The sequence below is a fragment of the Dromiciops gliroides genome, chromosome 1, assembly GCF_019393635.1.
Source record: "Dromiciops gliroides isolate mDroGli1 chromosome 1, mDroGli1.pri, whole genome shotgun sequence".
Classification (NCBI taxonomy): domain Eukaryota; kingdom Metazoa; phylum Chordata; class Mammalia; order Microbiotheria; family Microbiotheriidae; genus Dromiciops; species Dromiciops gliroides.
In genome coordinates this window covers 207,367,023-207,381,917 of record NC_057861.1, presented here as the reverse complement: position 1 = coordinate 207,381,917, position 14,895 = coordinate 207,367,023, and the positions used below count along the sequence as shown (strand labels likewise).

Here is a 14,895-nt window from a genome sequence, read left to right as displayed (position 1 = left end):
ATAAAGATGAATTGTAAAGAATTAGTACCTAAGATTACAAGGCATAGAGAAGAGAACGCTTAGATACCCTTGCTAAGATCAAGACACTAGACCCTGATGAAAAACATTCCAGGTTATTGAATGAATTGGTATATATGATTGCTAAGCTAACGCGTATGGTTTTTTTTTGTCACCTCATTCTTTTAAACAAACAAGTGGATTGCCATTTTTTATTTTACATCATCTACATTTTTCAAAGTATACATCTGGCCTTTTTCTCCAGGTTCCACCCTGTTGTAAAAACAAAGTATAAAAAAGGGTAGGAAAAAACCCTGTTAAACAAAACTAACCAATATACCAAAAAATCCTAACACTTTAGGCAATGGTCCATACCCATATTTCCCCACTTCTGCAAAGAAGCATACAATCACTTCATTCTTTGGAGAATTGAATGAGCATTTCAACACTTGAGAAGTACAAATATTCCAGTTTTCACAAAAGGAAAGAAAAGAGAGTCTACAATTGATTTATGAGTGAGTCTGACATATTACTTGAATTAAAAGTCACAAATGCTAAGAACAGAGGGCTGGGGAATCTCACTTTTGGCAATTTTTATTTGAAAGAGGAAAAATTCTGTGATCTGCATAGAGGTTACGACATCTGCCTTTTTAGAGAGAAAAAATGTTGAAGAGCTAGAGGATACCTCTCCATTCTCCAAATTATCAGAAAGAATGATATCTTCCTAATAGAGGGTTTCAAGGTTTAAAAAAAAGAAGACTATGAAGAGATGTAAAAGAATGCTGCCCAGTGTCTAGGTATGGAAGGTAGGAGAATGCAATTCTAGTCATCAAATATTTACTAAGTTCCCACTATAATTTAGATATACGACTTTGTTCTCAGCATGTTTCTGCTTATGTTTGTCTAAGTACCTCAAGGCAAGATGACCAAAAATAAATCATATTTATTTTTGATCAATAAAATCAGTTCCTTTATTCTGCTCCCAACAGAGGTTCTATGAGACATCTTTCATTTAGCTGCCATTTTTAAAAATCTTCTGGTTTTATTTATAGTGAAATATCAATATTTACGTGGCTCAATTCCTCTCATAGAGTATCAAATTGTTCATCAAAGAGTTCAATTGATTTATGCTTATAAATGTTATAAAAACTTTGTGATGCTTAGCACTTTCTCCCCTTGTCCTAAATCTATCATTGACACCGTGGGCAACTAAGGACTGAGGATCATTTTTTATCTTTATCAAATTCATGGGTTTTCTTGCCTGGACTACTCTAAACAGTCTGCCAGTGAGTCTGCCTCCCATAAGTCTCTCCCCACTGCTGTCCACCCTCCACTCAGCTATCAAAGTGATTTTCCTATCTTGTAGGTCCTACCATGCAACCCTTCTTCTCCCTCCTCAATGAATTACAGTAGCATTCTATTACCTCCAAGGTTAAATACAAAATTCTGTTTGGCATTCCAAGTCCTTCATTGCCTAGCACTCCCCCACAAAAACACACCTTTCCAGTCTTCTTATACCTTACATTTCCCACCTCCCCACATATTCTTCAAATCAGTAATACTGGCCTCCTTACTGGTCCTTGAAAAAGATGCTCTATCTTCCAACTCTTAGCATTTTCACTAGCTGTCCACCTTGCCAAGGGTCCTCTCTCTTCTTATCTCTACCCCCTGGCTTCCCTGGTTCCCTTCAAGTCCTAGATAAAATCTCACCTTCTTTAGGAAGTCTTTCCTTATTTTTCTTAATTCTGGTGCCTTCATTCTGTTGATTATTCTCTACTTACTCTGTATTGAGTGTATTTTTTTTTCTTTTTTTGTGGGGCAATAAGGGTTAAGTGACTTGCCCAAGGTCACACAGCTAGTGTCAAGTGTCTGAGGCTGGTTTTGAACTCAGGTCCTAATCCAGGGCCAGTGCTTTATCCACCGCACCACCTAGCAGCCCCCCATTTAGTTTATTTCTAAATAGTTATTTGCATTGTCTCCCTCATTAGATTATGAGCTCCTGGAGGGCAGGGACTGTCTTCTGCCATTCTTTGCATCCCCTGTGCTATAGCATTGTGCCTGGAACATGGTGGGTATTTAATAAATGTTTATTGATTACTTAATTCTTCACAAAGAAAACTTGTTAATACCTAAGAGCAATTTTCTTTTCACTACCACTACTACTTTTGGAATAGGTCAGTAGAATAATATAGTTACCAAATATTCTCCATACTCCCTTTGACAGGCTTTTGACATCCCAGGGAAGGTGAGAGAGGATAAGATGTATAACCCAAGTGGAGGAGCTGCTGCACTAATAGCTGTGGAAAACAGGAAAAGTCTCAAGTCTAAGTTGGCACTTGAGCTAGACTTTGAACAAACCTGGGGACAGGTAGGTGGTGCAGGGGATAGAGTGCTAGACCTGAAGTCACGAAGACTGTCTTCCTGAGTTCGTTGTCGTTGCTGTTGTTGTTCTTTGTTCTTAAAGAGGACCATGACAGGTGTCATGACTTGCAATGAATTGGATCTAAGTGAGAAAGGCTGTGCAAAGTCAGCAACCTTACTCTCTTCTCTGGAGTAATCTGGGTCAGTGGCAAGATATATAATGGGACAACTGGAGATGGCCCCCTGCAGTGGGGAACCTTGGTCTTAGGTATCAGTTTGCCTGAGGCACACCCATTCAGTGATTAATGATAGCTAAGAAGGGAGACAAAGAAAAGGCCTCTATTATCTAGTCAAAAAAAAAATAGATTAAAAAAAAAAGAGGTGGGGAGAAAGACTCTCAGGGTTTCTAACCTAAAGAGATGCAACTGCTATTTAGGCCCACCAAGAGCCACCAAGAGGCCAAACAATGAGATTTCCTGAGTTCAAACTGGCATCAGACACTTAGTTGTCTGTAACCCAAGGTAAGTCACTTAACACTCTTTGCCTGTTCCTCATTTATAAAATGTACCGTAAAAGGAAATGACAAACCACTTCAATATCTTTGCCAAGAGAACCCCAAATGGGGTCGTGAAGAGTCAGAAACAACTGAAACAAATGAACAACAGCACAACAGATTATAAGAGGAAGAGATGGCGCAGCTAGGTGGTACAGTGGATAAAGCACCAGCCCTGGATTCAGAAAGAACTGAGTTCAAATTTATCCTCAGACACTTGACACTTACTGGCTGTGTGACCCTGGCAAGTTACTTAACCCTTATTGACCTGCCAAAAAAAAAAAAAGAGGAAGAGATGAAAAGAACAAGCATTCTAGGTACCCAGGGACAGACTGAACAAGAAAGGCGAAAGAAAGATGAAATATCATTTATGGCCAGATTGGATAGAACATAGGAGCGAAGGGGGTGGAATTGAGCCTGGGAGAGTGAAGTATGCGATATGTATAGGCAGCTAGATGGTATAGTAGATAAATCACTGTCCTTGAATTAAGAAACCTAAGTTTGAATATAGCCTCAACACCTTTATTTGCTATGTGACCCTGGGTTCAGTGACTTAGTCAACCTCAGTTTTCTCCTCTGTAAAATAGGTATAAAAATAGCACCTACTTCCCAGTATTGGTGTGGTACATAAACAATTATTACACATGCACATATGCTATTATTTTGCAATCAGCCTAGAAAGGCAGGAGGAGTCAAATTGTAAAAGGCTTTCAATGCTGAACCAGAGCATATTTTTGGTTTGAGGCAATAAGAAGCCATTAATGCTTTTTATGTAGCATAGTGACATGGTCAGACTTTAGAATAACAATTTGGCAACTATGTGTAGGAAGAAATGAATAACAGAGAAAAGCTGGGTAAGGAAGTCCAAGAAGACTAATGTCAAGAGTTGATGAAAGAAGAAACTAGAGTGTAGGACAGCTAGGTGGCACAGTGGATAAAGCACCAGCCCTGGATTCAGGAGGACCTGAGTTCAAATCTAGCATCAGACACTTGAGACGTCCTAGCGGTGTGACCTGGGCAAGTACTTAACCCTCATTGGCCTGCCAAAAAATCAAATAAAATAATAAGAGAAACTAGAGTGGTTGTGGATTTAAGTAGGGAGAAAGGGATCCATGCAAGAGACAAAGAGAAGGTAGAATTGAAAAGACATTGTGCATGATTAGATGTGGGTGGGAAGTAATTGAGAATAGAGTCAAAGAAGAATTATAAGTTGTGAGGCTAGGTGACTAGAAGAATGGTGGTGCACTTGCAAAAAGAGAGAAGTTAGGGAAGGCTTTATGCTCCACTGGTATCTTTACAAAATCAGAAACTTAAGGAAGCTTCCAAACATGTTAAATAAATCTCTTGTGGGAGAACATAAATAAGAGCTACAAACGATGGAGAGGCACTAAGAAGTTGTGATATGTGTCACTGGTGGGAACATACATACTATGATGAGATCATAGCTCAGAGAATTCACTATAGATTACCAAAAGATAAGTTATTTCCTATGTCATAGGAAATAATCCTTGGTCTTCTTAACCATAACAGATTCAAATATTAAAGTTAGTTAAATAATAAAGTTAAATCAGCATGGAGAATTGTGAATCTGCTTTCTTTTAAGATTAAAAATGACATTCTAATTCAAAGTCACCCTTTATTCTAATGATCTTTGTCATTTATTTTAAGGGAATGCTTCTGGACAAGATTTGTGATTTAATTGTTAAAAGGAACTTATGATGAGAAACTCGACCAGTACAGATCAGCACCAGCTCTGACTTCTAGTCTTAGGGAGTGGTCTGGGGCATCAAGACGTTAAGCGATTTGCCAAGAGTCATAATACCAGCATATATCAGAAACAAGATTTGAACTGGATCTCCCTGACTCAGAGCCTGCTCTTTAGAGACATACTAGACATGACAGTGACTCTCATGTTAAATAATAGTTGGTATTATTTACGATTATTATTTATAGGTCTGGTAGCTTTTTGAAATGGCCTTTGAATTAAGGACTTAGACCCTAAACTTATTTTTAAATATACTATATTATGTATGCATAAGACATATGGCTTCCCCTTGCTTGATAAGCTGACTTATATTGGCACATTCTCTTTCTCTCTCTCTTTTTTTTTTTTTGTGAGGCAATTGGGGTTAAGTGACTTGCCTAGGGTCACACAGCTAGTAAGTGTCAAGTGTCTGAGGCCAGGTTTGAACTCAGGTCCTCCTGAATCCAGAGCTAGTGTTTTATCCACTGCACCACCTAGCTGCCCCTATTTCATATAATTATTAATGATCACTCATGAATGCTTTGTGCCACCTAGCTGTCCCTCACACTCTCTCTTTAATTGAAACGCAGTATATCATTTTTAGCCTTAGTATCTTATACATGCCAAAGACGGCTCATTAGTGGTGAACACAAAGCACCACTATTTAAAGCATTTGCCCAATGAAGCTTCTAATTCTCATAAAACGTTTTGAAAAGTTTATAAGCTTTTTTAGTACAGTAACATAGAGATTCTATAGTTTCAAAGGTCTCCTTTAAACCTTTTCTATACAGTTAATACCTAAAATCCAAAAAAAGAATATGGATAAACAAAAGTCATTAATAATTTAAATTAGGTGTAAACGTATACAGTTGAAGTAATAACAAAGCTGTCTACAATTTCACAAAAAGATTGGAGTTAAGGGGACAGCTAGGTGGCGCAGTAGATAAAGCACCAGCCCTGGATTCAGAAGGACTCTAAGTTCAATCCCGCCTCAGGGACACTTGACACTTACTCGCTTTTTGATCCTGGGCAAGTCACTTAACCCTCACTCCCCGGGGGAAAAAACAAAAAGATGGAGTAAACCCAGAAAGTTTTCTGCTATTTTAGACAAACTTGCATGTAATGGTAAAGACAATTTTCACAGGAAAATGGAGGGGAAAAGATCCATTGGATACATGATTTTCCATGTTGGAGGTAATGGTGGGTATTAGACCTTTTTTTGATCAACTTATGTTATAACAGTTTTCTTCTCCCTATCAAACGCAGATTTGGTGTCCTGATGAATTATCAACCATAAATAGAGGCAGCTAGGTGGTGCATTGGATAGAGCACTGGCCCTGAAGTTGGGAGGACCTGAGTTTAAAATTTCACCTCAGATACTTACTAGCTGTGTTACCCATGGCAAGTCACTTATCTCCACTGGCCCTTAACATCCAGGGTCATCTCTAGTCATCCTAATGTATATCTTGCCACTGGACCCAGAGGCTCCAAAAGTGAGGATGGTGACTTTGCACAGCCTCCCTCATTGAAATCCAATTCAGTGCAAGTCATGACATCATCTTGATGTCATAAGGGGCAGCTAGGTGACACAGTGGATAGAGCACCGGCCCTGGATTCAGGAGGAACTGAGTTCAAACCCAGTCTAAGACACATGGCCCTTACTAGCTGTGTAACCCTGGGCAAGTCACTTAACCCTCATTGCCTGCAAAAAAAAAAAAAAAGAATGAAGGACAAACAACAACCACAACCAAAACAATAAAATGTGAGGTATGGTAAATAGAAGGTCTAAAAAGTATTCAGATTGACAGCGGAAAATACAGGGTAAGAAGAATTCCTACAGTTTCTTTTGAGCTTCAAATATTAATATTTACAAATGAATTCCCTTTCTCTGAATTTCAACGAGTTGTAACATTTCTTCCAAATAAATTTAGAATTATTAATTCAAGTCAGTGTGTAGCCCAAAACTTGAAATCACTTCAATATGGTACTGTACTATATGGATCCACCAAAAAACAAATGGATGTTGATCCTTTTTAAAATGAGATGTTCTCTAGAAGAAAATCATCATGGTACACTAGAATTTGGAGAGGTTTTGGCATCCTTCATGTCTGACTAGTAAGGGAGCATCTATTCATCAAAATAAATTTAAAACTCATAGACTTAGAAGCACTTTAAACATGAAAGGGACCTTAGCAAAACACTTGGTCCACCCAATAATTTTACAGATGAGGAAATTAATTATCACAAAAAATATATGACTTGTCCAGGGTAACAAAGAATTAGCAAGCAAGACTAAAAGGGCAGATCTCTTAAAATAGAGCTTTCCACATTAATGTCCCTCACTTGAATGTTTCAAAAATATGGCACTATGAAATAAAGAGAAGAGGATAAGCAAAAAATATATGTTGGTTTTTTTTTTTTTAATTTTCCCTTTCTACTGTTGTTGTTGTTTGTCCTTCTTTCTGGAAGAGGACCATGGACATCAGGGTGATGTCATGACTTGCACTAAACTGGATTTAAGTGAGAAAGGATTGTGCAAGTCATCAACCTTACTCTCTCCTCCAAAGCCATCTGGGTCCAGTGGCAAGATACATATCAGAACAACTTAAGATGGCCCTGCATATTTAAGGCAATTGGGATTAAATGACTTGCCCAGGGTCACACTGCTAATAAGTGTCTGAGGTGAGATTTGAACTCAGGTCCTCCCAACTTCAGGGACAGTGCATCTATCTGCTGTGCCACCTAGCCGCCCCTTTCTACTAATGACAAGTCCAAATCTAGGATAGGAAGTAAGGTTCATAAAGAGCCCAGAATGACTTTATAAAGAACAGGTCAGGACAGAATAACCTCAAAGTTTAATTAGACTGACAGATCTGAGCACTATTAAAGGTACAGTTTGCTTAGCCCTAGCAAAGCATTTGTTTAAAAAGTTTTCCTTGCTATATTGGTGAACATTATGGATAGATGTGTAGTAATCTAGCTAGTAATACAATTAGGCAGATTCAGAACTAGTTAAGTGGCCAGACCCAAAGAAATGAAATTAATGATTTGATGTCATCTTAGAAGGAGATTGGTGGTGTGGCCCTGGGATCGGTTGGCCTTGTGATCACTGAATTGGATAGTCATATTTGGCAAATTGCAGATGTCCCAAAACTGGGAGGGATTATAAAGAATCAAGATTCAAAAAATCTTGACAGGTACACAGCAAGAGTTCTTCTAGTCTAAAAGTAGGAAATAGGAACTCTATCTGAGATTTCACTGGTAGGGGGAGATGGGAGTGAGAAAATAAGCATTTTATCGTGTACTGACAATGTGTTAGTCACTGTGTTAAGTGCCTTACAATGATTATCTCATTTGATGCTCACAACAACAATGGGAATTAGGTACTATTATTCCCATTTTACAAATGAGGAAACTGAGGCAGGGGTTACGTGACTTGCCCAGGGTCAAACAGCTAGTTAATGTTTGTGAGACCAGATTTGAATTCAGGTCTTCCTGACTCTAAGCCAGAGATTTATTTATATGCTGTGCCTCTCTATAATATAACAAACTCCCATATAAGAAAATTCCCTCTATCATTATGGATCAGAACCTTCTCTGTGTCAGAAAGTTGCCTAGAACACTAAGAGATTAAGTGACTTGTCAGAGGTTACAGAATTAGTGTGTGTCAGAGGTAGGACATCAACCTAGATTCAAGGCTTCCTAGCTTCAAGGTTAATAACTTACTATCTGCTACATCATATTACTTCTCATTATGTTCTAATACTATGTAATTGAAAAGAGATCAATATGAAGTCTTACACTTAGATTCAAAATCTTGCCTCTGGCCAATAATAACTGTATTACCATGGATGAATTATTTAACCTGAGTGCCTTAAGGTAACACTTTAAGATAAGTTACAGATGAGTTACTGATTTGCATCAAGGAACTCAACACCAGAAGATCCCATAGTGATAAAATTACAGGTATATTATACTACAGTACTGCATAGCAATTTTTATTTACAAAGAACAATATAACATTAAATTTACTCAAAATGACAAAAATAATACCACACTAGGTTGTTCAACATTTTCTAAAATAACTATAACCATTTCATTAGAATTAAAAATTTGTATTTGTGCTGGTATTGTCATAAAAGCATTAGTGCTATGATTACACACTGAAACTTTTATGCTATAATCAGAACATTCTCTGACAAAGTGGTAAAAGTATGACATCTAGTGGATTAAGGGTAACTTACTTTTCTGAGTAAAGGTCCACATCTTCAAAAATTCTAAATGAAATTACTGACTTTTAATCAATTTCAAGAAATACTTTTTAAATGAAACTTTACCTTTATAAAGAAATACCAAGAAAATCCAACTTTGCAAAGACCAATCAATAAGCACTACTAGAAATTAAACTGTTCTTTACCCATATAGTGAGATGCATAACTACCATGCTAATTTCCATTTTTACTAATTTCTGGTAAATGTGATTTTCAGCAGATAAATGAACTAAATTGCCATATATCAGCATTCCTACAAATAACTGAAAAAATTGATTACCATGTATTTTCTAAAGTTTGATAATATGCTACCCCAACAAAATTCTCTAATGCTGGTTAATGTATTTTTTTTTTAAAGCACCAATCTACTTTCTAGCATGATTTGAAAATATGCTACTCTATAAAATATACATTTTAATCATTCTATAAAAAATAGAAACAGGAATATAACAAGTTCTTTTTATAGCAAACTTTCTAGTCTATGCTACTCAATGCAATATGAAGGATATTTCATGCATAATGATTTTGAATAAAATATCCCTAAAAGAAACATGAAATAGGAACAAACTGATTGTGGATTATGTGGGAGATACAATTTATAATATCAAGTTCCTGCTCCTGGAAAGCCTAAAAGAGTTGTGTATATGTGTGTGTGTTTTTAAGAGTAAATTAGTTAAATATGTTATCCAGTCCACCAGCATGCTCTCCTCTGAGTACAATTATTATTTATGGTCTATACAACTCATTTACTGCCTTATGGGGGTTTTTCCTTGATTCAATCAATCAATCAACAATTATTTTCCAACTATATTTTAAGTTTTCATCACTACCATCTGGCTTCCCTGACTTCTTTCAAGTCTCAGCTAAAATCACATCTATTCAAGAAGCCTTTCTTAAAATCCCTCTTGATGCTACTACCATCCCTCTGAGATTATCTTCAATACATATTGTATGTATCATATCTGTACACAATTGTTTGCATATTGTCTCCTTCATTAGATTGGGAGCTCTTTGGGCCAAGGAAGTGTTTTTGTCTTTCTTCCTTCATACATAGTGCCTGATACCATATGTGTTTGATAAATAAAATGTTTTATCTTTTTGGTTGTAATGCTGACAAAGTTACTACTACAATGTGGAGTACATAATACGTTTTTAATAAATACTTGTTGACAGCAATATTCTTACATGAAATTAATTTTTAAGTATAGCAAAATAATGTGAGAGGTCAGCTTCCTCCCACACCCAATTTCTAAAGTAACCGTAAGTTACACTAGAAAATGAATATGAAAATTCATATTGATAGTACATATCACAGGACTTTAAAGAGCTGGAAAAGACTTTAGAGGTCAATCCCCTTCTTGATCGTATAGATAAGTAAACTGAAGTCCATGGTTGTACTGTTAAAAACAACCACCACACCAAAAAATAACCCATTACCTTTGGAAGTCATAACACTGAGTTCAAATTTGTTCCCATGAAATCATTATATGTGTGACCTTGGATAAATCATGCTCTCTATGGACTCCAATTTCATCTTCTATAAAATGAAGACACTGGGCTACATGACCTTTGAGGTCCCTTCCAGTTCAGATCTGGTATTCAAAGATAAGTAGCCCAGGTCACAGAGGAAGACAAAGCTGAGACTCAAACATAGGTTCCTACCTCCCTGGTCCAGGATTTTTTTTTTTTAAATACACAGGTCATTTTGACCTTTATGGAAAATTATTTGAATTAAATAGGCCCAATTTTTAATGGATCTACCTGCCCCAAAATGCCTTTGCAATTTTAAAGATTTTAAAGAGAGTTCTAATTCTTAGTTATGTAAAGAGAATGTCAAAAGCAGTTGCTTTGTCTCTTTTTTCCTTCCTTGTGACTATTTAGCTACTTCTTTTTTTTTTTTTTTTTTGCGGGGGCAATGGGGGTTAAGTGACTTACCATGGGTCACATAGCTAGTGTCAAGTGTCTGAGGCGAATTTGAACTCTGCTCCTTCTGAATCCAGGGCTGGTGCTTACCCACTGCACCACCTAGCTGCCCTTATTTTGCTACTTCTTAAAAAGCCCCGGAATCGAAACTGGAATTTGTGACTAAAATTAAACATTTCTGCATGCAATTTTCTTGTCTACCCCACCCAGATATGAAAAATTAGAGTTATCTACAACTTTATCTTTAAGTAAAAAAAGAACATTTATGAGATTTTTAGAACTCACCACTGTCTCAACTGTTGAAGGAGAACTTGGACTTGGACTTTGGTTAGTTGGACTGTTGCTGTCCCCTCCCCAAGTGGACTGAGTCATCAAAATCTGTAGTAAATGTAAAATCATTGGTTCTATTCAGATTGTTATAATAATATTTTTAAAATATATATTACTTTGAATTTTTTCAAGATACTGGAAAGGCGATAAAAAACAAAACAAAACCCAGAGCAGTATAATGCACTTAAAAACAGAGTGAGACTATTTTTCAGCAAAAGAGGGCAATTGTGATCACCTACTGATCAGTCCTGAACAGCTCAGCATGCAGTCCAGACCCAGCCAGGAACAGACAGTGCTTCCAGCACATGTCAGAGTCTTTTAGCACCAGCAGCTTTCTAAGGCTCCGATCATGGACTGGTGAGGGGGGTTTGGCAGTATGCTGGGTGAAGTGGAGGCAGTCTCTGTAGGAGTTGGGGCGAAGAGCCCTGGCTCTGAACCCAGTGGGCTGAATCGAGTGGTGGTGGCCCAGTGGGGGAGGGGCACAGGCACACCATGCTTCCAACCATAGAGAATCAAAGTTCAATCAGACTTCTGGTTCCGGGTCAAAGAGAAAGTGACCAAGGTTACTCACAGGCCAGGCAGGCTGAGAAGAAGCCCAATCACTCCCTGGGCCATACTATAGCTCAAACAGTGTGTCCTTTAAAAAGGAGTTTAAAAGCCAAGAAATAGGTGGAACAAGATGAGTAGGCAGAGAAAGCAACAGACCCAGCCTCAGACACTTAACACTTACTAGCTGGTGACCCTGGGCAAGTCACTTAACCCCCAATTGCCTATCTTAAAAAGAAAAAAAAGAAAAAAAGCAATAGACCATCAAAAACTTCTTCAGGGAAAGGTAGACCACAATACACCCTCAGAAGAAGATAATAACAAAGTCAAAGCTCCAACATGCAAAGCTTCCAAGAAAAACATGAATGGTCTCAGGTCATGGAAGCACTCAAAAGGGACTTTGAAGAGAAAGTAGAAGAGATAGAAGAAAGATTTAGGGAGATGGAGGAAAGAATGGAAAAAAATGAGAGCAATGTAGAAAGTCCTGAGAAAAAGTCAACAGTTTGAAAAGCCAAATGGGAAAAAGAAATAGAAAAGTTCTCCAAGAAAATAATTGCCTAAGAATTAGGATTGAACAAATGGAAGCTTACTGACTTTATGCAAAACCAAGACACAGTAAAGCAAATCCAACTGAATTAAAAAATAGAGGGCTATATGAAATATTTCCTTAGAAAAAGAGCTGACCTGGAAAACAGATCCAGGAGAGATACTTGAAAATCACTGGACTACCTGAAAAACCACGACCAAAATAGGAGCTTAGAAATCATCCTCCAATGAGACTGTCGGGGAAATTGCCCTGATATTCTAGAAGAAGGCAAAATAGAAATGAAAGAATCCACAGATCACCTCCTGAAAGAGATCCCAAAAGGAAAACCTCCAGGAATATTGTAGCCAAATTCCAGAGCTCCAGGTCAAGGAGAAAATATTGCAAGCAGCTAGAAAAAAGGAATCAAATACTGTGGAGCTGGGGCAGCTAGGTGGTGCAGTGGATAAAGCACTGGACTTGGATTCCAGAGGACCCGAGTTGAAATCTGACCTTAAACACTTCACACTTACTAGCTGTGTGACCCTGGGCAAGTCACTTAACCCTCATTGCCCTGGGGGAGAGGGAGAGAAGAGTATGATGATGAAGCATGCCACAAATACCGTGGAGCTCCATAAGGCTAAAACAAGATCTAGCAGCATCTACATTAAAGGACCGGAAGGCATGGATATGATATTCCAGAGGGTAAAGGAGCTGGGACTACAGCCAAAATCAAGTACCCCAGCAAAACTGTTTATAAATCATTCAGAGGAAAAAATGGGACTTCAATGAAAAAGAGGACTTTCAGGCATTTGTGATGAAAATACCTGAACTGAATAGAAAATTTGACTTTCAAATACAAGACCCTAGAGAAGCATAAAAAGGTAAACAGGAAAAAGACTTCATGAGGGATATTAAAAGATCAAACTGTTTACATTTCTACATGGGAAGATAATACTTTGAACTCATAAGAACTTTCTCAGTAAGGAATTCACAGAAGATACAGGTCTGAACTTAATATGAAGGGATGATATCTATAAAACGTTTATGTTTTGTTCTTTGTGAGGCAAACAGGGTGGAGTGTCTTATGCCTGGGGCTTCCTGGGTCCAGGGCTGGTGCTTTGTCCACTGTGCTACCTAACTCATGATGACATCTTTAAAATAGGGTTGAGGTGTAGGAGGAATAGACTGGGGGAGGGGGAAGGGGAGAGATGATCTGGGGCGGGGAGGTAGTTCACATGAAAGAAACAAGAAAAAGCTTATGGAGGGGAGGAGAAGAGGGGGAAGAAGTGGGGGAGTGAGTGAATATTAATATCATCAGAGTTGGCTCCAAGAGGGACTAACATACATAGTCAAGTAGGTATAGTAATATATTTTTGCCCTGAGGGAGGGGAGGGATATAAGGGGGAGGGGAGAAGAAGGGAAGGAGGGAAGGCCAGATTTAGGGAGAGAGCAGTAAAAAGCAAAACACTTTCAAGGAAGGTGAAGATGTTCTGTATTACTGCACAAGTATGACATATATTGACTTGCTTGATTAAATAGGGATAATAATTAGTATACGATAAATAATGAATCAATATGTTTAAATATTCTCTAGATATGTAAATTGTTTCTCTCCGTGCATATTTCAATCTTGTCCTTCCATGCACCATAACCAATGTTCCTTGACTCTAATTCAACTGATCAATATTGGTTATGTACTAGCTTTGTTGTGATGTCCCTTGGTCCATTGTGGTTAAACCAGAACACCAAAAATAGTATCTTATTAGTTGAAGGAACAAATCAGTATAGAGATTTATACCAAAGTCACTTTAGAAATGTAATGTTTATAAGAATAGTTAGGTTTTGCCCCATTTGTGAGGAGCTGGCTATCTTCCAGCCAAGATGAGGTACTCTGAAAGCTCAGGTTCATATTTTGTTGGGTGCTGATTATGTTTCCTTATATTACTTTTCTATACCATCTGCAATATGCTCTAAAAGGGTTGGTTGTAAAGAGTTAGGGTGTATTGCTTTCAAGTATTATTAGATTGGTATAAATACCATCTCCCAGTACTGCTTGGAATCTTTGCATCACAGACCTAAGACTGACTTTATTGTGAGACAGGTACTCTTCTCTCAATAAACCTATTTTTCATGGCTAGGAGACTTTGATATTTCTTTATTTCATCAGATTTTTCACAACAAAAATGAGCATTTTATCAGACACTTGTTACAAAAATTATTTTCCAGTTTTCTGCTTTCCTTTGAATTTGGGCTGCATTGCTTTTGTTTATGCAAATGTTTTAAAATCTTATATCATCGAAATTGTCTATTTTACATTTTGTAATGCTTTCTATATCTTCTTTGGTCTTAAAATCTTCCCCTGTACATAAATTTGACAGATAAACTATTCCAAGTTCTCTTATTTTGCTTATGGTATCACCCTTTATGTATAAATCACGTACCAATTTTGACCTTATTTTAGTACATGGTGTGAGTTGTTGGTCTACACCTATTTTCTGCCATACAAAAGCTTGGATCTTTGGATTTATTATATCGTCATTTATAGTGTGTAGTTTGTACCTATTCAATCTCACTGATCCATCTCTCAATTTCTTAGCCAGCATCAGATTGTTTTGATAATTACCACTGCATAACACAGTTTGAG

General features: G+C 37.5%; 1 protein-coding gene across 1 annotated transcript in view; it reads right to left on the bottom strand.

Annotated features, from left to right (window-relative positions):
* Positions 1-14,895, bottom strand: part of RTTN (rotatin) — a 251,719-nt gene that overhangs the window by 72,163 nt on the left and 164,661 nt on the right. The window contains 2 exon segments of the mRNA XM_043993343.1: positions 11,135-11,188; positions 11,190-11,227. Of these exon segments, the coding sequence (XP_043849278.1) occupies positions 11,135-11,188; positions 11,190-11,227 (92 nt within the window).